This window comes from Salvelinus alpinus, chromosome 30 (genome assembly GCF_045679555.1).
Source record: "Salvelinus alpinus chromosome 30, SLU_Salpinus.1, whole genome shotgun sequence".
In the NCBI taxonomy this organism is placed as follows: domain Eukaryota; kingdom Metazoa; phylum Chordata; class Actinopteri; order Salmoniformes; family Salmonidae; genus Salvelinus; species Salvelinus alpinus.
The window spans coordinates 37,291,359-37,313,420 of NC_092115.1; the positions used below are offsets into that span (position 1 = coordinate 37,291,359).

General features: G+C 42.4%; 2 protein-coding genes across 3 annotated transcripts; one reads left to right on the forward strand and one right to left on the reverse strand.

Annotated features, from left to right (window-relative positions):
- The first annotated feature begins 2,122 nt into the window (after positions 1 to 2,122).
- On the forward strand, positions 2,123 to 10,992 carry LOC139559818 (homeobox and leucine zipper protein Homez-like). Of its 2 annotated transcripts, none has more exons than XM_071376184.1 (3): positions 2,123 to 2,565; positions 7,045 to 7,222; positions 7,452 to 10,992. In XM_071376184.1, exon 3 carries the CDS (start codon positions 7,480 to 7,482, stop codon positions 9,556 to 9,558), a length of 2,079 nt encoding a protein of 692 aa, XP_071232285.1. In that variant the 5' UTR covers positions 2,123 to 2,565; positions 7,045 to 7,222; positions 7,452 to 7,479; the 3' UTR covers positions 9,559 to 10,992. The 2 variants fall into 2 exon arrangements, with proteins under 2 accessions (XP_071232285.1, XP_071232287.1); XM_071376186.1 differs by having other exon boundaries at positions 7,045 to 7,217.
- Positions 10,993 to 15,848: 4,856 nt separating this feature from the next.
- LOC139560439 (zona pellucida sperm-binding protein 3-like) lies at positions 15,849 to 17,969 on the reverse strand. The gene is made up of 10 exons (XM_071377215.1): positions 17,816 to 17,969; positions 17,509 to 17,675; positions 17,323 to 17,426; positions 17,087 to 17,175; positions 16,832 to 17,009; positions 16,627 to 16,732; positions 16,465 to 16,550; positions 16,259 to 16,350; positions 16,055 to 16,137; positions 15,849 to 15,958 (listed from the first exon to the last, which is right to left on the reverse strand). Exons 1-10 carry the CDS (start codon positions 17,883 to 17,885, stop codon positions 15,953 to 15,955), a joined length of 981 nt encoding a protein of 326 aa, XP_071233316.1. The 5' UTR covers positions 17,886 to 17,969; the 3' UTR covers positions 15,849 to 15,952.
- Between the last annotated feature and the right edge of the window lie 4,093 nt (positions 17,970 to 22,062).

Below are 22,062 nucleotides of genomic sequence, written 5' to 3' on the forward strand. Positions count from 1 at the left end.
GTCGCCCCACGGATCTCCCGGTTGCGGCCGGCTGCGACAGAGCCTGGGCGCGAACCCAGAGACTCTGGTGGCGCAGCTAGCACTGCGATGCAGTGCCCTAGACCACTGCGCCACCCGGGAGACCAAAGCTCAGCTGTCCTGAGTCTGCACAACTCTGCCAGGACCTAGGATCAAGAGAGACAATTAAGTGTTTTAGTACTATATCTCTTGACACAATGATGAAAATAATCATGGCCTCTAAACCTTCAAGCTGCATACTGGACCCTATTCCAACTAAACTACTGAAAGAGCTGCTTCCTGTGCTTGGCCCTCCTATGTTGAACATAATAAACGGCTCTCTATCCACCGGATGTGTACCAAACTCACTAAAAGTAGCAGTAATAAAGCCTCTCTTGAAAAAGCCAAACCTTGACCCAGAAAATATAAAAACTATCGGCCTATATCAAATCTTCCATTCCTCTCAATTTTTTTTGAAAAAGCTGTTGCACAGCAACTCACTGCCTTCCTGAAGACAAACAATGTATACGAAATGCTGGTTTTAGACCCCATCATAGCACTGAGACTGCACTTGTGAAGGTGGTAAATTACCTTTTAATGGCGTCAGACCGAGGCTCTGCATCTGTCCTCGTGCTCCTAGACCTTAGTGCTGCCTTTGATACCATCGATCACCACAGTCTTTTGGAGAGATTGGAAACCCAAATTGGTCTACACGGAAAAGTTCTGGCCTGGTTTAGATCTTATCTGTCGGAAAGATATCAGATTGTCTCTGTGAATGGTTTGTCCTCTGACAAATCAACTGTACATTTCGGTGTTCCTCAAGGTTCCGTTTTAGGACCACTACTGTTTTCACTATATATTTTACCTCTTGGGGATGTCATTCGAAAACATAATGTTAACTTTCACTGCTATGCGGATGACACACAGCTGTACATTTCAATGAAACATGGTGAAGCCCCAAAATTGAGATATCAGCTGATGTAAGAAGGGCTATATAAATAAATGTATTTGATATTTACATTGACGCCCCCCCCACACACACACACACACACTTTGTTTTTACACTGCTGTAACTCGCTGTTTATTATCTCACTTTACCTCTACCTACATGTACAAATTACCTTGACTAACCTGTACCCCCACACATTCACTCGGTACCGATAACCCTTGCATATAGCCTCTGTATTGTTATTTTATAGTGCTACTTTCGATTTTTTTACTTTAGTTTATTTTGTAAATATTTTCGTAACTCTATTTCTTGAATTGCATTGATGGTTAAGGGCTTGTAAGTAAGCATGTCATGGTAAGGTCTACCTGTTGTATTTGGCACGTGACAAATAAAAAATTATTTGATTTCATATATGGGCAAATACACTACATGACCAAAAGTATATGGACACCTGCTCATCAAACATCTCATTCCAAAATTGTGTGCATTAATATGGAGTTTGTCCCCCCTTTGCTGCTGTAACAGCCTCCACTCTTCTGGGAAGGCTTTCCACTAGATGTTGGAACATTTCTGCAGGGACTTGCTTTAGCCACAAGAGCATTAGTGAGGTCAGGCACTGATGTTGGGCGATTAGACCCGGCTTGCAGTCGGCGTTCCAGTCGGCGTTCCAAATCATCCCAAAGGTGTTCGATGGGGTTGAGGTCAGGGCTCTGTGCAGGCCAATGTTACTATGGAGATTGCATGGCTGTGTGCTCGATTTTATTCACCTGTCAGCAACGGGTGTGGCTGAAATTGCCGAATCCACTCATTTGAAGGGGTGTCCACATATTTTCTATATATAGTGTATGTTTCCACCACATATGCCCATATAAAACATATAAGTAATATAAATATATTGCCATATATTACTTTTCTTAAAGTACGATGGGCATGTGGTCGTTGAGTCAAATAATGCTTATGTGACAAAGTAGATTATTTTAGAACGTTGTACATGTACATTTTGTTTACACGTCTATGTAGTCTGCACTCACTGGAGTCTGAAAACACTTTCGAAAAACTATATATTTATATAACCTTACAAACATGGCGATTGCAGTGCCCATAAGTGTGTTTTCGAAGAGTTATTTTGCTGACCAGTCCTTTACAAGTGCTTTCATCCAATCCCAGTCCTGCTTTGCATAGAATGCCACACCCTCTCTATCGTCACTCAGGAGATGGTGGGCCTGTGTGAGTTTCTGGTCCTTGTCTTGGCAGGACAGGGGAAACGCTCGGATTTTCAGAATTAAAGCAACAACTGACCGAGAGGGGTACAGTAAGGAAACGGGTTCAACCAATTGCTGATTCACTTCTAAAGGTGTATCATATCAAGTATCCGTTTGGGTCTTAACTTGAGACATAACAAAGTTCTAGAATTGTTTCGCGTCATTGTATCCGAAACGAGAACCCGTTTGAGGTTCGACGGATAGATAAAGCGACAGGGTCAGACAGACTATTGTTTCCCTGTGTTTTCTGTCCAACTTCAGCCATTAACAGGGTTTACAAAAAAAAGACTGCGATATTAAAAATAAAAATAAACTTTATCCAACGCCAGAGAATAAATGGGGTAATACATGATTCCGGTAAGTTTGTTTCTTTGTTATTACTGAAGCGTGTCCGAGTGAGTGCGCCTGTGCAGTCTGACCATTTGCGCTAGTACGCCACAAAGGATCCAAATATCTGTTCCAACTTGTGAGCTGTTCAGCATTGTAAGCTGTCTTAATGTTACATTTGTAACAATGTTAAAATTATGAGGGCTGTTTAGGCTACTATTAGCAAAGCGCCGGATATCTTTCTCTGTCGGCCACATTTGTACCTAGCATTTTTTTGTCAAGGGCTATTAGTTTGCTCGCTCACTGATTGACCCACATCATTTTGGGGAATATACATTTATAATTTCCGGAAACTAATGAGTTTCAACAGAACGCAGCATGATACATTTAGTTCGCTAATCACTTGAGTGATTTGGTTCTGGGTTCGGAGATTATATAGCCCAGCCCCTGACTGTCAGTCTCGTAAATTGGATCAGGGCCAGCGCCCGAAGGAACCAATTGGACTGCCATTTGAATTCTATAGGCGGGACCGTTTTATCAATGGGTGTTCTAGTAAATGGGTGTCACAATAAAGAATAGGCAGCTCCTGAATTTCAAATTTGGGCAAGCTTACAATTTATCCTAGATTTCTACTTATCTGCGTGTCAGTTGAGTATTTGTAAATGCAAATAAAAAGATGGACAAGTTTCATATCAATAATTGTCACATGGTTAATCATAAAAATCTGAATGAATTAAAATGATACAAATAAAAAAGTTTAAATTTCACTAATGCAAGAGCACCAGCCTTTGCAATATGGACACATTGATTGCCTACACGGTGATCCATTGGCGGCTAAAGAAATTAGCGCATGGAACTCCGAGATAGCCTATGGGCCAATGCCGCAGTAGACCTATCACTTCCATCGTCAACTAAGTAAAATACATAGGCCTAAAGCCAATAAATAGAAACAGTACAAAATATCCTGATACATTCAGGTTCTGTTAATCCCATTAATATCTTTTACGTCTGTCTTGAGCTATCTCTAGTGAAGTGCAATATTGTATGAACTCAGCAGTTTGGTGTGCTCAAGCGCGCACTCTCCCTCAAAGTTATCAGGACAGAGAATCCACACACGTGCTCATTGCGCACATGTAGCACTCCAAACAAAAGACAATGATAACATTTACAAAACTCGTAAATGATGGTTATGAAATTAACCAAAAGTTGTTTCTCACAAGTGTAGCAGGTTGGGAACTCTGCAAACAACGTTTCCACTCACGAGAATGTGAACGGTAAATGACTATAATACATGCATTATCAGAAATGAATATAGCCAAATGACTGGGATTAATGGTACATTTTACTAGGACTACTGGTTAAATATGTAAAAGGGAATTGCTAAAAATATATAATCAAAGGGCAAACAATTCACACAATGAAACAATGAATGTGCAAGAATTGGCAGGAGACAATGGAGCACATTCTGGAAAGCTGAGTGCATGCATTCTGGGGAGCGATGCCCATATCTTTGCCACACAACCCTTCCGTTCTAGGCCTATGCACTTGTGATTTACATTTTTATTTAACCTTTATTTAACTAGGCAAGTCCAGTTAAGAACAAATTCTTATTTACAATGATGGCGTACCCCGGCCAAACCTTAACCCGGACGACACTGGGCCAATTGTACGGGACTCCCAATCACGGCCGGTTGTGATACAGCCTAGAATCGAACCAGGGTCTTTAGTGACACGTGATTTGTCACATGTGCCGAATACAACCGGTGTAGACCTTACAGTGAAATGCTAACTTTCAAGCCCTTTTAACCAACAATGCAGTTTTAAGAAAAAACAAGTGTTAAGTAAAAAGTAAATAAAACATTAAAAAAGAACAGTAACAAATAATTAAAGAGCAGCAGCAAAATAACAATAAAGGCTATATAGGGGGCACCGGTTAGTCAAGGTAATTGAGGGAATATGTACATGTAGGTAGAGTTAAAGTGACTATGCATAGATGATAACCAGAGTAGCAGCAGTGTAAAGGGGGGGGGGGGGGAGGCAATGCAAATAGCCTGGGTAGCCATTTTATTAGCTCTTCAGGAGTCTTATGGCTTGGGGGTGGAAGCTGTTAAGTCTTTTGTACCTAGACTTGGCGCTCCGGTACCGCTTACCATGCGGTAGCAGAGAGAACAGTCTATGACTAGGGTGGCTGGAGTCTTTGACCATTTTTAGGGCTTTCCTCTGACACAGAGGTATAGACCTCTGGTATAGAGGTTCTGGATGGCAGGAAGCTTGGCCCCAGTGATGTACTCGGCCGTACGTCTACCCTCTGTAGTGCCTTGCGGATGGCCTAGCATTTGCCATACCAGGCATTGATACAACCAGTCATGATGCTCTCGATGGTGCAGCTGTAGAACTTTTTGAGGATCTGAGGACCCATGCCAAGTCTTTTCAGTCTCCTGAGGGGGAATAGGCTTTGTCGTGCCCTCTTCATGACTGTCTTGGTGTGTTTGGACCATGATAGTTTGTTGGTGATGTGAACACCAAGGAACTTGAAGCTCTCAGCCTGCTTCACTGCAGCCCCGATGAGAATGGGGGTGTGCTTGGTCCTCCTTTTCTTGTAGTCCACAATCATCTCCTTTGTCTTGAACACATTGAGGGAGAGGTTGTTGTCCTGGCATCACCCTATAGGCTGTCTTATCGTTGTCAGTGATCAGGCCTACCACTGTTGTCATTGGCAAACTTAATGATGGTGTTGGAGTCGTGCTTGGCCATGCAGTCATGAGTGAACAGGGAGTACAGGAGGGGACTGAGCATGCACCCCTGAGGGGGCCCCGTGTTGAGGATCAGCATGGTGGATGTGTTTGTACTTGCCTTGAAGTGAGAATAGAAGAAATTTAGCTAATCTGGTAGGCTCGTGTCACTGGGCAGCTCATGGCTGTGCTTCCCTTTGTAGTCTGTAATAGTTTGCAAGCCTTGCCACATCCGACGAGTGTCGGAACCGGTGTAGTATGATTCAATCTTAGTACTGTATTGATGCTTTGCCTGTTTGATAGTTTTGTCGGAGGGCAGAGCAGGATTTCTTATAAGCTTCCAGGTTAAAGTCCCGCTCCTTGAAAGCGGCAGCTCTTCCCTTTAGCTCAATGCGGATGTTGCCTATAATCCATGACTTTTGGTTGGGGTTTGTATGTACAGTCACTGTGGGGATGACGTCATCGATGCACTTATTGATGAAGCCAGTGACTGTGGTGTACTCCTCAATGCCATCGGAAGAATCCCTGAACATATTCCAGTCTGTGCTAGCAAAACAGTCCTGTAGTTTAGCGAATGATGGGGATGAGGGCCTTGTCAGGTGCAAAGGATTTACTCCAGACGTCTGACTCGTTAAAGAAAAAAAAATCTTATCCAGTATGGGGTGAATAATTGCTGTCCTGATATCTAGAAGCTCTTTTCTCGTCATAAGAGACGGTGGCAGAAACATTATGTACAAAATAAGTTACAAATAATGCGAGAAGAAAAAAACACGCACAATTGGTTAGGGGACCGTAAAATGGCAGCCATCTCCTCCAGCGCCATTTGGACAGGCAAGGAGGTACGGTTGCCCGCCCATAACGCCGGCCCAGAATTAGACCGCATATCAACTTGATCTAATTTCTCAAATACTTTGCTAATTTCATTTTGGATTAGTTTCGGCTTATTATGTTATCATAATCATCATGGAAACTCCTAGCTGGAAGGCTGCAGGGTGTGCATAATTTGTCCCAGTTATGCCCTTATTCATTCATCGTGTACACCTGATTCAGCTAATGAAGGTTCGGTATTGGCGATCGAAGTTGAATTAGATGTTAGTTCATTTTTGTCATTTAGCAGATGCTCGTATCCAGAGTGACTTACAGGAGCAATTAGGGTGAAGTGCATTGCTCAAGGGCACATTGACAGACTTTTCACCTAGTCGCCTCTGGGATTCAAACCAGCGACCTGTCTGTTACTGGCCCAATGCTCTTAATCGCTAGGCTACCTGCCGTTAGTGCCAGGCTAGGACATCCATACTGCATCCCTCCAGGACCAGGGGGGGAAAAGGACCGTATGGAACATTGGATTCAATCCAGACTTTGTAAATATATTTTTCAGGGGGAAATGTGCACATGGTGTACACACTACAGTACAATGAAATGCTTACTTCCAGGTTCCCTCTCAATAATGCTACAACAAAAGGAATATAAGAAATACCAAATATGCACTTGTTGCATTCCATAGAGTTTTCTTTGTGAATTGACAATTAACTTTTTGGTCAGATCAGGGCAGAGTTGTACATAAATTCTCCCTAATAGCCAGTCTCGAGTTTGCCTTTTGTATGAAGTCAATTGTCCTCTGCCATAGCTGTTTTATTGCTGTTTTTCAAAAAGAGATTATATTATAAAACATCTTACTCTATGAATGACAATTTTTATATACTTTTATATTTTGTCATGTATGAATCGCTTACACATTGAACATGTAAAATGTTCAATCTATTTTCTCTTTCCATAGGTGTTTCTGTTGTGACTCACTGCCTCTGGTGGGGTGTCAAACTTGATTCTCAGAGGACAGAGAACTTGTGAAAAGAGGACAGAGCGCTTTGAAAAGTTGATGTAATTCTACTTTACTGTGGATATATTGCCTCACATTCCTACCGCCAAAAGGACCAACTGCACGGACAACCGGTAAAGTACGTTAATTTAAAATTTAAAAAATGCAACATTCTTGCTTGTAGAGGTCGTGAGAGCACACTTTCCTGATTCAATTGCTAATTTCAGCCCGACAGGCAAGCGATCTACCTGTTGGAGACCCCTGGACTAGACATTGGCAAACTCCAGTGCTATTTCTCATATTTGTTTGTTAGTGCGATAATCAATTTGAGCACAATGTATTTTACATCTTTGTCTTATCTCTACTAGACTGGAGTGACGTGCGGTGACACCACCGATGGCAACACACGTTGACCGTAACAGAAGAATAGGCCTGGAGGTGAATATGGAGTCATTCCAGAGTGACGTCACAAAGACAGCGTGTGAAGGAAAGGATGCCGCCCCGCGTTCCTCCAAAACTCCACACCACCAGATAACCAATGGAAAGAGCCATCTATCCTTTGACCACAATGCAACAGACAGTGATGGAGGCAAGGTCAGAGATGGTGGTGTTAGTTTCAGCACCAACCACAACTCTGTGGTGTGCCTGCCTTTGGTCTCTGAGGGCCTGAAGCTAGTATGGACACAGTCAAATCAGACACGTGAGCTTGACACCATCCAAGAGCTGATCCAGGCATTCAATGTGTTCCCATACCCAACATCTCGTGAGGTGAATGCCTTGGCACGGCACTGTGCCCTGCCTCTGGACAAGGTCAAGGTCTGGTTCATGGTGCAGAGAATCAAATACGGCATCAGCTGGGCCTCAGAGGAGATTGAGGAGACGCGTGGCAAGCTGGCCGGACCTGAGTGGACTAACGACTATGCAAATGAGAAAGAGGAGATAAAGATGAGGAAGGGGTGTGGGGAGATGTCTGTGGAAGCAGAGGACAAAGGTCAAATAAATAATGGTCTTGACTCTTCCCTGCTCCACCCAAGAAAACGAGCCAGACATGAGACTCCAGAAGACTGCAAACCAGCCTCCACCATCCGACATTTCAGTTCCTCTCTCCCACCCCCTCAGGATTCATACTACTACCGCCCTCCTGTAGACATGCCAGCAACTACCGCAACAGAGGCTTCCCTGAGCCTCTCTGAGACCTCACTTGGCTCTCCACAGCAACAACAACGCGGACGCTACAAAAAGACCAAAGCTCAGCTTGCAGTCCTTCGCAGCAGCTTCCTGCGTGAAAACTGGCCTGCAGAGACAGAGCTCCGATGCCTGCAGAATGAAACGGGCCTGAGCCGCAATGACATACGCAAATGGTTCAGCGACAGCCGGTACCAGCTTAGAAATGGGCGCGGACTGCTTAGAACATCCATGGTCTACCCTCAGCTCATCATAGGAGAAGCAAAGGACGAGCCTCAGCAACTTCAGTCTTTTCCACGCGTAGCTCACAGGCCTCGGGATCAAGAAAATGATATTGAAGTGCAGAGAGGGGCTCAAGGGAAGGGAGCTCGCAGCAATGGGGTGAAAGATTCACATTTCTTCCAGAACTTCCTGTCAAACAGCCTGGAGACCTTTGGGGAGGGAGCAGTGGAGACGGAGGAGGACGAGGTTGCAGAGGAAGCCTCTGTTCACACTGAGACTGTTAAGGAAGAGGAGGTGAAAAAGGAAGAAAAGCCCCTACAGTTTATTAGGGGCAACAAAGACCCAGAGATTAAACAACCACCATCAGCCGTTACCATCTGCTCTTCTTCCTCCCCCTCTCATTCTACCACCCCTCCCCCTTCGACTACTGTCCCCACTATTAAGCATAGTTCCACTAGCACCAGCACCCTGCAGAAGTCTGCTCGCTCAGCCAAAGCCCCACTCACAGCCCTGTCTCTCTCCAATCCTCCCCCATCCTGGTCTCCTCTTACACCTGCTGGCCGACTACGGAAGACCAAGGAACAACTGGACATACTAAAGGAGCACTTCCTGCGCTGCCAGTGGCCTAAGAGTGAGGACTACACCCAGCTGGTAGAGCTCACAGGCTTGCCCCGTGCAGACATCATCCAGTGGTTTGGGGATACGCGCTACGCTGTTAAAAATGGGCAGCTACGCTGGGTGCAGGGGGTCCGTGAGCAATTTCTGTCTGAACTAGCCACACAGCAAAATGGCAGTGGAGTCACCGGTGGAAACGGTTCCAGTGGGATCCCTCGGGTTATGGGTAGCCGCAAACGTAAGACTCAAGCGAATGGCACCACAGCAACATCCACTGCAGATTTCCCGGACATCAAGCCGCTGGGGGTTTACCATCGCTTGACAGGGGTTCTTCATGAGAAAGACCTTGATGCCCTTTGCAAAAAGTCACGAATGAGCTACCAGCAGGTGCGAGACTGGTTTGCATCTCAGGAGAGCAAGGAAATTGACCCAGAAACCAATGTCACTGATTGAGATGAGGAACTTGTGGGCGGATAAGGGTTGGAAATCAGCACTCTCTCTTTTTACAGAGGACAAGACTGATCATGTCTTACGCAGAACGATGACGCTCATTAGTTACAAAAACGTTTCATATTGAATTGACTTTGCTTTAATGTGAGCAGGTGTGACTCTTAAATGCTTACGGTCTTTGTAGTGTAAGCACAGATCTGGTGACTGTGCTGAATTATTGCTGCATTCAGTGTTTTTTCTCATAAGCTTGGTCTTGAAGTCCTACTTGTGCTGCCTGCCTACTATAGGACAGTACCTAGTGCACTGGTTCAATTCCCCCACCCCCTTATGTTTGTGTGTTATGATATAATTTGTAGTCCAGTATTGTAGCAAAATATAATTAACTGGATGTAAAGTATGTATTTGTTGGAGCTCCTTAGGTAGTGTAGTTCTCCATTTTTTAGAAGTGAAACTGCACTGTGGAAACCTAAATAGAACAATTTATGAGCCTTAGGGTAAAGACACTGACTAATCACTGAAAGTAGTAATCATTCATTTACAACCTACAATTCCTTTTCACTAGATTAACAAACTGGACATTAACAATTTATCCTACTAAATAGACACGTTGCACTTGAATTTTTTAACCCTGACATTTTAGCTGCCATAATGATAATGTACATTAAATGTATTCCTTTTTTATAAAAGTTTGAATTCCTATTCAAATTGTTATGCAGTTTGCACTGAGCGACAGATGTTTTAAAGTGAAGTTCAATGTCCATGCAGACCACACACGTTTAAAACATTTTGATCAACTGAATTGCACTCTTTGGTCCTGTAAAATCCTGTATTTTTTTGGCCTCTGCTCACCTCTCAAAATGAATTATGTTCTGAAGGGCTGCAATGTAGGCTTATTTTATTGTTTTGTGTACAGTTTATTTCCCCTTGTTCATACCCCAGATTGCTGGGGGTAGAGTATTCTGCCTATATCGAGCATTTGTGTGAATAGAATGATTAGGTGCACAGAAGTCACTGGAATTGTGTAATCCAACCAAATTCAAAGTTCAGTCATAGAAGTAATAGCTTGGCTTAGTCCACTATAATCCAAAGCAATAACTAGTGTTTTGTGCAGGCCATTTCCTATGCCGCAGAGATTAAAAAACATGCAAATGTGTCATTCAAACAGGTATACTAGAAAGTATTTAATCAACATTTTCTAGTGTAGAAGTTTGTTCTGTTAGCTATGAGAAGATTACAAGTGGAAGTACAAGAATACTGAGGAGAAATGTTAATGTCCTATTACACTTGTCACATTGCAGCCTTCTGTTGTAAACAGTTTTTTACATTTGTACTTCACTGGATAGATGGCACTCATTTTCATAAATTAATGTTTGTTAAATTTCTAATTTGCCCTACTGCGTCACTAGAAACAAGTAAAAAAACATATTTGCAAATGTGTGAATGTTTTCTTGTTTGTGTGAACTGGTTCGAGGGAGGCCTTTCATTCCCTGAATCTTCTGAGATGGGGGTCAGCTTTTCATCACAGATGGTGCAGAAAGAGGTGCAGAAAGAGGTAAGAACTATGCCAAAATACTTAGTTGTCTTTTGGCTTAATGTTATGTTAGGTCACACACTGAAATCGATCAGAATTTATCAATTGGATCTCAGTTTTGTCATTGACGAAATGTAATTTTAATTCCAAAGTGGTTTACTTGCCATTTCTGAAAGGATTTGCAGAGTGTAGTGATAACCCAGTTAAGAACTGGAATTGGATAATGTTAGTCAGATTCTCAGACCTGAGAATGGAGGAGAGAGGTCTGCTCAGTCTTAACTACTACAACTTTCAATGATGCACCGTGGAAATCAACTGATATTAATTTACCGGATGGGAGTGTTAATAATGGTGGGTGTCCCTATGAGGAGAGATAAAAACAATTAACATTTCAGTCCCAAGTGATTTACAGAAAAATAAAGTATTGTTCCTTGAATGGATAACCATGGCATAATAAGACAATTTTGTGCCAATCTTTTACCGTCTGTATGTGGACTTAAAAAATATATATATTGTTACCAATCATGAGAAACGGTAGAATGAATACACACTGAACAAAAATATAAACGCAACATGTAAAGTGTTGGTCCCATGTTTCATGAGCTGAAATAAAAGATCTCAGTAATTTTCCATATGCACAAAAATCTTATTTCTCAAATGTTGTGCACAATTGTGTCTACATCCTTGTTAGTGAGTGTTTATCCTTTGGGAAGATCATCCATCCACCTGACAGGTGTGGCATATCAAGAACCTGATTAAACAGCATTATTACACAGGTGCACCTTGTGGTGGGGACAAGGACACTAAAATGTGCAGTTTTGTCAGACAACACAGTGTCGCAGATGTCTCAAGTTGAGGGAGCTTGCAATTGACATGCTGACAGCAGGAATGTCCACCAGCTGTTGGCAGGTACTTGAATTTCTTTACCATAAGCCACCTCCAACGTAGATTTTTATTTTTTTGTAGGACAGCCAACCGGTCTCACAACTGCGGACCATGTGTATGGCGTTGTGTGGGTGAGCAGTTTGCTGATGTCAACATTGTGAACAGTTCCCCATGGTGGTGTAAGCTACGGACAATGATCAGAATTGCATTTTACCGATTGGCAATTTGAATGCACAAAAATACAGTGAAGAGAGGCAAGTTTATTTTTAAAGGTAACTTTAAAGGTAACAGATGCATATCTGTATTCCCAGTCATGTGAAATTCATAGATGAAGGCCTAATGAATTTATTTCAATTGACTGATTCCCTCATAAGAAACTAACTCAATAAAACATTTGAAATTGTTGCGTTTAGGTTGTTGTTCAGTGGTACAGTTTGGTAATTTTTTTACGGTTAGAAATTATACCATTTGAACATGGCAATGTGTGAAAATAATGGTTGTGGAAGATCCTTTTTTGAAAACAGATCAGGTAATCTGGTGTGTACCACTCACTGAAGCTACCACGCTCGTGCAGAGAGCTCAGGCTGGAGATTGATGTGGCAGAACCAGGCGGAGTCTGGGAGCAGGCAGGATTGAGACCATAAGCAAATGCATTACTGGAGGAAAGAGTTAGTCAGCTGCAGAAGGATGTCAAGACAGAGGACAGGGACATGAAACCTGCTTCAGCAAAGAAGGAATGGAAATTCACTGTAAGGGTGAGTAGAGTTTCTGTCTCTGACCCTCCCCTGGGATTCAGCAGAGCCTGGGTGTGTCAAACAGTTATTGACAGGTGAAAACATCTCTGAATTGAATCAATTGAGACCATATAGTACATTGTTTGACAGACTGTTTTGTTAGTACGCATACAGATGTAGGATCTTCATTTTTGGCAGTTTGCTACAGCATGAAAATAATCATGCAATAACAGGACATGGATTATGATGATGCAAATCTGAAAGTGGAAATGACAAATGTCAGAAGCCTTTTCAAACCTCAATTACACTAGAAGTTTTACATTTCCTGCATTGAAGAAATCCTGCAACAGGGTGATCAAATTAAGATCCTACATCTGTACATGCCTGTCTGCAACCATATATCTTCTGTCTAATAGGATGTGAGCGAGGGGTGGCTGTAAGAGTAAGGACAGATACAGAACGTTGCACACCATTGCTCATCTGAGGTTTAAAATGGATTTCCCCATGGGGATTCATTTAAATTTTATTGTCATGTTAAGTTCTCTAAGATGCATCTAACCACAACCCATCAGTGTTCGCCATTACCTGGGGAGATGACAGCCACTGGTAGACATACTTTTGACACTGCTTGGGGAAACAGATCCCAGTTGTCAGTAAACACTTTGAACTCATGAGATAATAAGGACAGCATATTGAAAAGCAATATGTGATAAATAGTAGAGACCCCCCCCCCAAAAAGTGTAATATACAGTCAGAAGTTAACATGCACTTAGGTTGGAGTCATTCAAAATAATTTTTCAACCACTCCACACATTTCTTGTTACCAACTATAGTTTTGGCAAGTCGGTTAGGACATCTACTTTGTGCGTGACACAAGTAATTTTTCCAACAATTGTTTACAGGGAGATTTTCACTTATTATACACTGTATCACAATTCCAGTGGGTCAGAAGTATACATACAATAAGTTGACTGTGCCTTTAAACAGCTTGGGAAATTCCCGAAAATTATGTAACGGCTTTAGAAGCTTCCGATAGGCGAATTGACATCATTTGAGTCAATTGGAGGTATTTCAAGGCCTACCTTCAAATTCAGTGCCTTTTTGCTTGACATCATAGGAAAATCAAAAGAAATCAGCAATGACCTCAGAAAAACAATTGTAGACCTCCACAAGTCTGGTTCACCCTTGAGAGCAATTTCTAAACACCTGAAGGTATCACGTTCATCTGTACAAACAATGGTACGCAAGTATAAACACCATGGGACCACACAGCCGTCATACCGCTCAGGAAGGAGAGGCATTCTTTCTCCTAGAGATTAACGTACTTTTGTGCGAAGTGCAAATCAATCGCAGAACAGCAAGGACATTGTGAAGATGCTGGAGGAAACAGGTACAAAGTATCTATATCCACAGTAAAACGAGTCCTATATCGACATAACCTGAAAGGCCGCTCAGCAAGGGAGAAGCCACTGCTCCAAAACCGCCATAAAAAAAGCCAGACTACAGTTTGCAACTGCACATGAGGACAATGATCGTACTTTTTGGAGCAATGTCCTCTGGTCTGATGAAACAAAAAAATAACTTGACATAATGACCATCGTTATGTTTGGAGGAAAAAAGGGGAGTCTTGCAAGCCGAAGAAAACCATCCCAACCGTGAAGCACGGGGGTGGCAGCATCATGTTGTGGGGGTGCGTCGCTGCAGGAGGGACTTGTGCACTTGAAAATCGATGGCATCATGAGGGAAGAGGAAAATGTGGATATATTGAAGCAACATCAATCAAGAAGTTAAAGCTTGGTGGAAAATGGGTCTTCCAAATGAACAATGATCCCAATATATTTTTTAAGTTGTGGCAGAATTGCTTAAGGACAACAAAGGCAATGTATTGTAGTGGCCATCACAAAGCCCTGAACTCAATAGAACATTTGTAGGCAGAACTGATAAAGCATGTGCGAGCAAGGAGGCCTACAAACCTGACTAAGCTACACCAGCTCTGTCAGGAGGAATGGGCCAAAATTATCCCAACATAGGAAGCTTGTGGAAGGCTACCCAAAACATTTGACCCAAGTTAAACAATTTAAAAGGCAATGCTACCAAATACTGAGTGCATGTAAACTTCTGACCCACTGGGAATGTGATGAAATCAAAGCTGAATTATTCTCTATTGACATTTCATTCTTACAATAAAGTGGTGATCTTAACTGACCTAAGACATGGAATTTTTACTAGGATTTAGTGTCAGGAATTGTGGAAAAACTGAGTTTAAATGTATTTGGCTAAGGTGCATGTAAACTTCCAACAATATCTACTTGATAGAATCTGAAAGGCAAGGGGTGGCATTTGGGTAACTTGTCACGAATCCCTTTGATTTGCACCGAGTTGGGTGAATTTGACTTGTGATTTTTACACTTACTTTCGGAATAATCTCCACGGCACAAACTGGTTCCTCTTGGTCAATTCAAAAGGGCCGATTGAGGACCTTTGACTGAAGAATGTTTTGTCTTCTATGATTGCGTACAGGGATTGTCTACAGTAAGACACCTTGGTAAAGAAAGGTTATATAAAAACTGAAAGACATGGGGATGAACTGGAGAGCCATGTCAAAGTGATTGTACCTATAAGCTGAGTGTTGTGGCTCAGGCTTCTTGTTGCAGCCAAGTACAACTAAAAACTCTAGTGAACTCCACACTTAAGTTGCCTTCTCTGCTGGGACAATTGTAGGTCTCTCCAGATAATTTATTGCCACTTCAACTGCTTTGTCATGCTTCCACAACTGCAGGCATCGTCAGGGCACTAGTTGAAGTCTATTTCAGAAACACTAGCACCCATCTAGTGTGGCTCAGTCGTGAAACATAATGGCCGAGGCATAATACCAGGACTACTCTGCCAATGCAGCGGTGCTACGACTGGAGGTATAGGAGTGTACTTTAGCCTCGTCAGGTTAGAACAGGAACACAATTTTAACAGTGGGCTTCTGCTCTGTAAGCATAGTTGAATTGTCCAAGCTCTATCATGTTATAATTTACTGTCACTGCATCCTCCATCACCGCACAATTTTAACCACTGACCTGCTCGCAAAACCAAGTTGAACTTCCACCCAGTATAGCTTTAGATGCTTAATGAGAGACTAAACCAAAGAACCATTGTAAGTATTAAAGATTTATTTCAAATTAAGTCAGACACTACAGAGTCAGGCATGCATGGTAGATGGCTGCCCACCTCCCAGGAGTCACAGCTGGCCTCCGGTTCAGACCTGAAACAAATACAAGAAATTACTTACAGGTCAAAGACATAATGCATATCCAACAAGAAACTTTCAAATGTTCATTGGGGAGGGATAAAAGCAAACCCATTCAATCTTCTCAGGCCGGTAATTGTCAGTGACGACAAGAGGTCCAATTAGACCGGCATTTTTAGTTATTCCACGTTGCCCTGAAAAGATGAAGTTGTAACATTTAACCTGATTGCTGGACACAGAAATTAAGGCATCCCAATCTATTGCCCTGGGACAATAAGTAAACATTTTAGTGGGGTGCACAAAGAATAGTAGTACCTGATGCAATTCCACGCGTCTTCCGGGACTCACAGCTGGAGTCACAGCAGCCACAGAGGGTACTATGGTAGGGGTCATCAATGAGCACCCAACTGGAGGGGGAAAACAAGCACATGAAACCAGAGTAGTAATCAGTTACTACTTTAACTTACTAAAAGTACCTCTAAAATATTTAATTTGTAACGTGTACGCATTATTCTTTTTACCCATGCCCTTTCACATAGTGGCAGGCCTTCTTCCTTGTGTCAAGGCCACTGGGGTCCCAAGCCAAAAGATTGCAGTGAATATACACCTGAGAAGAGATTAAGGACATTACTGCACATTTAAGAGGCGTCAAAAATGTCAATCATGTAGATTAGTACACTCACTTCCTTGCCAACGGCGAACTTGAAGGCTTGCAGAGACAAACGGATTTCAGAGGCTTTCTGTCTTGGTTCAAACTTTGAATTTGAAGTCTTGCTAGCGACAAGACATCTGAGGAGAACAAAACATGACAATCACTAATGATTTTTTGCACAAATCCAGATTCACCTGGAGCAAAAGCACCCTGCTGTATAGCCCAGTGGTACATACCCCTTGGTGATGATGGGGTGCACCGGGCCCTCAGACTGCAGCTCTGGTGTTGTGGTTGCCACACACTCCTCCAACAGTAGCAGCAAGGGCTGATGGACCATCTGCTCCACTGCTGCAGAGATGTAGATGAAGGAGCCCAGGGGATATTCCCTAGACAGATGTGGTCCAGAGAAGTCATCTGTAGGATACATATCATGTGGTTAAGCTTACATCTACAGGATTCAAGTTGTATACTTCAGGCAGTGTCAAACCTACCCTTCATAAGTTCCATGTGGAAGACTAGATCTCCTTGACCATATGTATGAAACACTGGATCAAATATGCGAGGCGCCCAGTCTGCAGGCCTACACAGACCCAGGAAATAGGTTAAACATTTAGCCAAGAGTCAGTTGTTCATGGTTAAAATTGTTCTAGTCCAGCATTAGGACACTTGAGGCAACATCAATAAAATAGAAAATTTATTCTAGAGTACGCAAACAGCCACAAATCACCTTTCATAGGCACAAACCACTGGATGAGAGAAAGACCTCAGTTGAGCTTTGGGACCAGACATATAGGTCAGCTCATTCATGTACATCAATGTGTCCCCAGTCACCTGTAGTGAGGTAGAAGGGATAGGGGTTAAACACCACTGCTGACGGCCAAATATACATGATATCACTTATGCTAAAACCTACCAGTCTCCTGAAGTTACAGTCACTGAGTTCCACTTGAAACATGGCCTCCCCAGCAGAGATACTGCTTGGATAACAGCCTCCCAGCCGGAGGAGTGAGGTGTCCATCTGTGACTGGGCCGCCCCCCATCTCAGGGTGACTGAGTCACGGCCACAGTCCACCTTCAGATCTGCCAGGAGGAAAATAAGAGGCTGTCTATTTATAGTCTCAAATATAAAACGCAACTTCTGCTACATTGCCATTCGTTTTTTGAATGTCAATGCCCACTTCCAAAACAGAATGCACAAAGAAAATAATATAACACATTACCATCCTGTGCCACAATGGTCGCAACAGCCATGCCTAGGAGGACCGCACTGTGCCAAAAGTAAGCCTTCATGACTAAATAGTATTTATTGAATGACAATGTTCAGTTGAAGAGACTTATTTATACCTGCCAGCAAGCACTCAAGTTAATCACTGTCATCAGTGTGTTTGCTGTTAACAACCTCCAGCTGCAGGTGATCAATCACTGATTTGGAAATCATTATGAACTCATCCAATTCTCCTAACTTATTTATTATCAGATAGGCTGCATTGACACAGGCAATCCAATTCAGATCTTATTTTTCACTTGTTTGATTTTTGACCAATAAGATCAGCAATGAAAAATAGCTATTGTGAAAAGATCTAATGTGATTGGTCAAAAGACCAATTACTGGGAAAAAAATATCAGAATTGGGCTGCCTGTGTAAAGCAGCCATAGTTCCTAAAGCAAAAGGATCAGTTGGTTTTCATTGCAACGATATCGTTGAACAGTAACATCAAGCACATGTAATCTTGTGCAGATTTAATATTGTGCAATATAAAACTGAGATAGTGGTTTCTATCGGTAAAGAAAATGGTTAAAAACTGAAACCTTTTATTATGGTGGAGTGCTTTCACTCAGTCATGTCAGATCAGTGATTAGCTCATGGAAAGAAGCAAACAATAATGCATGTTCAAAGTATTTGTACAGGGACAGAAAGATTAGCCTCGTAGAACCAACTTCTCTGGTTATTAACAGCCTATGTGGCATTGATATGAGTCAGAAACTTTCATAATCGTGTCAAAATGGACTACAAAGTGTACATAGGATCAATTTGGTCATAAAGTCAGTCTCGTCCAAAACAAGATTTGGAAGTGAGTACGTCACAATGGGTTGGGTATGGATTACTTGCATGCCCACTTTTGCCAATGATGTCCAGTTGCCCAGAGACCATAAGGTGTGGTCCGCCACCCAGCTGCCATGTGTTGTGGACATGTTGTCAAGTCTGCAACGTACGGTGAGGTATTGCTGCCACTCATTTATACAATTATTACGAGATAAGATCACGTTATTACAAAATAATTAAATATCTCGTTATAACGAAATAAGCCATTAGCTCATTATTACGAGAAAGATGACATTACTATGAAATAATCTGGTTGCACGTTATGAGAACTATTCTATGCCTTTATTATGCTGAAATGTTAGCAAAGGCTACTGGGCAGGCTTGGCTTCCTCTCATGCACAGGTTGACATTATGAGTTGGTCAACTTTTATTTTCTCCTCGGTTTTAGGCATTGGGAGATATTAGTGTCACTGTTCAACTATTGTCTTTCTCTCTCTTTGAGTCAACTACTCAACACATTTTATGCACTGCAGTGCTAGCTGGCTGTAGCTTATGCTTTCAGTAGTATAATCATTCTCTGATCTTTTGATTGGGTGGACAAATCAAATCAAATCAAATGTTATTTGTCACACACATGGTTAGCAGATGTTAATGCGAGTGTAGCGAAATGCTTGTGCTTCTAGTTCCGACAATGCAGTAATAACCAACGAGTAGTCTAACCTAACAATTTCACAACAACTACCTTATACACACAAGTGTAAAGGAATTAAGAATATGTACATAAAAATATATGAATGAGTGATGGTACAGAACGGCATAGGCAAGATGCAGTGGATGGTATAGAGTACAGTATATACATATGAGATGAGTAATGTAGGGTATGTAAACATATAAAAGTGGCATTGTTTAAAGTGGCTAGTGATACATGTATTACATCAAGATGGCAAGATGCAGTAGATGGTATAGAGTACAGTATATACATATGCGATATGAGATGAGTAATGTAGGGTATGTAAACATTATATGAAGTGGCATTGTTTAAAGTGGCTAGTGATACATTTTTTTCATACATTTTTACATTGTTAAAGTGTCTGGAGTTGAGTCAGTATGTTGGCAGCAGCCACTCAATGTTAGCAGTGGCTGTTTAACAGTCTGATGGCCTTGAGATAGAAGCTGTTTTTCAGTCTCTTGGTCCCTGCTTTGATGCACCTGTACTGACCTCGCCTTCTGGATGATAGCGGGGTGAACTCGGGTGGTTGTTGTCCTTGATGATCTTTATGGCCTTCCTGTGACATCGGGTGGTGTAGGTGTCCTGGAGGGACACGCCCCCGGTGATGCGTTGTGCAGACCTCACTACCCTCTGGAGAGCCTTACGGTTGTGGGCGGAGAAGTTGCCGTACCAGGCGGTGATACAGCCCGACAGGATGCTCTCGATTGTGCATCTGTAAAAGTTTGTGAGTGCTTTTGGTGACAAGCCGAATTTCTTCAGCCTCCTGAGGTTGAAGAGGCGCTGCTGCGCCTTCTTCACCACGCTGTCTGTGTGGGTGGACCAATTCAGTTCGTCCGTTATGTGTACGCCGAGGAACTTAAAACTTACTACCCTCTCCACTACTGTCCCGTCGATGTGGATAGGGGGTGCTCCCTCTGCTGTTTCCTGAAGTCCACGATCCTCTCCTTTGTTTTGTTGACGTTGAGTGTGAGGTTATTTTCCTGACACCACACTCCGAGGGCCCTCACCTCCTCCCTGTAGGCCATCTCGTCGTTGTTGGTAATCAAGCCTACCACTGTAGTGTCGTCTGCAAACTTGATGATTGAGTTGGAGGCGTGCATTGCCACGCAGTCGTGGGTGAACAGGGAGTACAGGAGAGGGCTCAGAACGCACCCTTGTGGGGCCCCAGTGTTGAGGATCAGCGGAGTGGAGATGTTGTTACCTACCCTCACCACCTGGAGGCGGCTTGTCAGGAAGCCCAGTACCCAGTTGCACAGGGCGGGGTCGAGACCTAGGGTCTCGAGCTTGATGACAAGTTTGGAGGGTACTATGGTATTAAATGCTGAGCTGTAGTCGATGAACAGCATGCATGAACAACATGTCAGTTCATGCTGCAAGAGCTCTGATAGGTTGGATGACGTCCTCCGGAAATGATCATAATTACTGTTTATGGATGGGGTGAAAACCATGAGCCTCCTAGGTTTTGTATTGAAGTCAATGTACCCAGAGGAGGACAGAATCTAGCTGTCCTCCGGCTACACCATGGTGCTACCCTATAGAGTGCTGCTGAGGCTCCTGTAGACATTCATTTAAAAACAGTGTGTTTTACTCAATTATTTGGTGATGTAAATATATTTAGCATAGTGTTATCCAAAAATGATAACTTTTTTAATGTTTCACTATTATTATTTGTATGAAATACACTGAGGAAGATGGTCCTCCCCTTCCTCCTTTGAGGAGGCTCCACTGGTGTGAGGTGTATACTTTTGTTTAAGACTACCAAGAAACACTCTGTGTGACCCTGATTAAGCACACCACAGTGAAATGTTTAATAACAGCCACACCAAACCTTCACAAAAGTTTCTCAACTTTATTAGGGTAATATCAAAAGTAAGTCAAGCTATTGTTTACAGGGAAAATACGAGTAAGCTATTACATTGCAGGAAACACACATTGAATGACACCCACCTGTCTTGATCAATGAGAATATTTGAAATAGATAAGATTGCGACATACACATTGTTGGATTACGTCATGGAGCCAAACATTTATTTAATTTAATAATATAGCATTTAAGTCAGGAAATGAGTAAGTGTATCGCCAAATAAAAGTTGGTCAAATTCTTTGTGCTCTGCTTTACACCCCTCAAACTAAACTCTGGACCTCGAAGCCAGTTCCACAAAGTTTTTTTATTGTTTAGAGACCTGGGACACCAGGTGGGTGCATTTAATTATCATGTAGAACAGAAAACTAGCAGGTTTCGCACCTCGTATGGTAAGAGTTGAATAGCCATGCTTTACACTACCAAAGTAATGGCTATCAGCCAGCTGGAACAGTAGTAATGGTCTCACTAGCCCAGGGTCCCCCAACTGGCGGCCCGCGGTTGATTTTATGTTGCCCCCCAAGTTTTCTGTGCAAAATAAATAGATTTTTTATTATTATTGTTGGACATAAAATACAAAAAAGACTGTAAAAACACCTGAAAATCAGCTCCAAGTGATTTTAATTTTGGAAATCTGTTACAAAGTATTCTCACGCATAATAGAGAAATATACAGTATGTGAGCGTATACAAATGTAAGCAAGTTTGGAATTATTCTGTTTTAGTTAAATATTTTATCCGTATGTGCTTCTTGCTGTCAATTTGCAGTTTGCAAATGATTTGTAATTATGTTACTGCAGTACAACTCCAGTTAGAGTGCAGTATAACTGCAA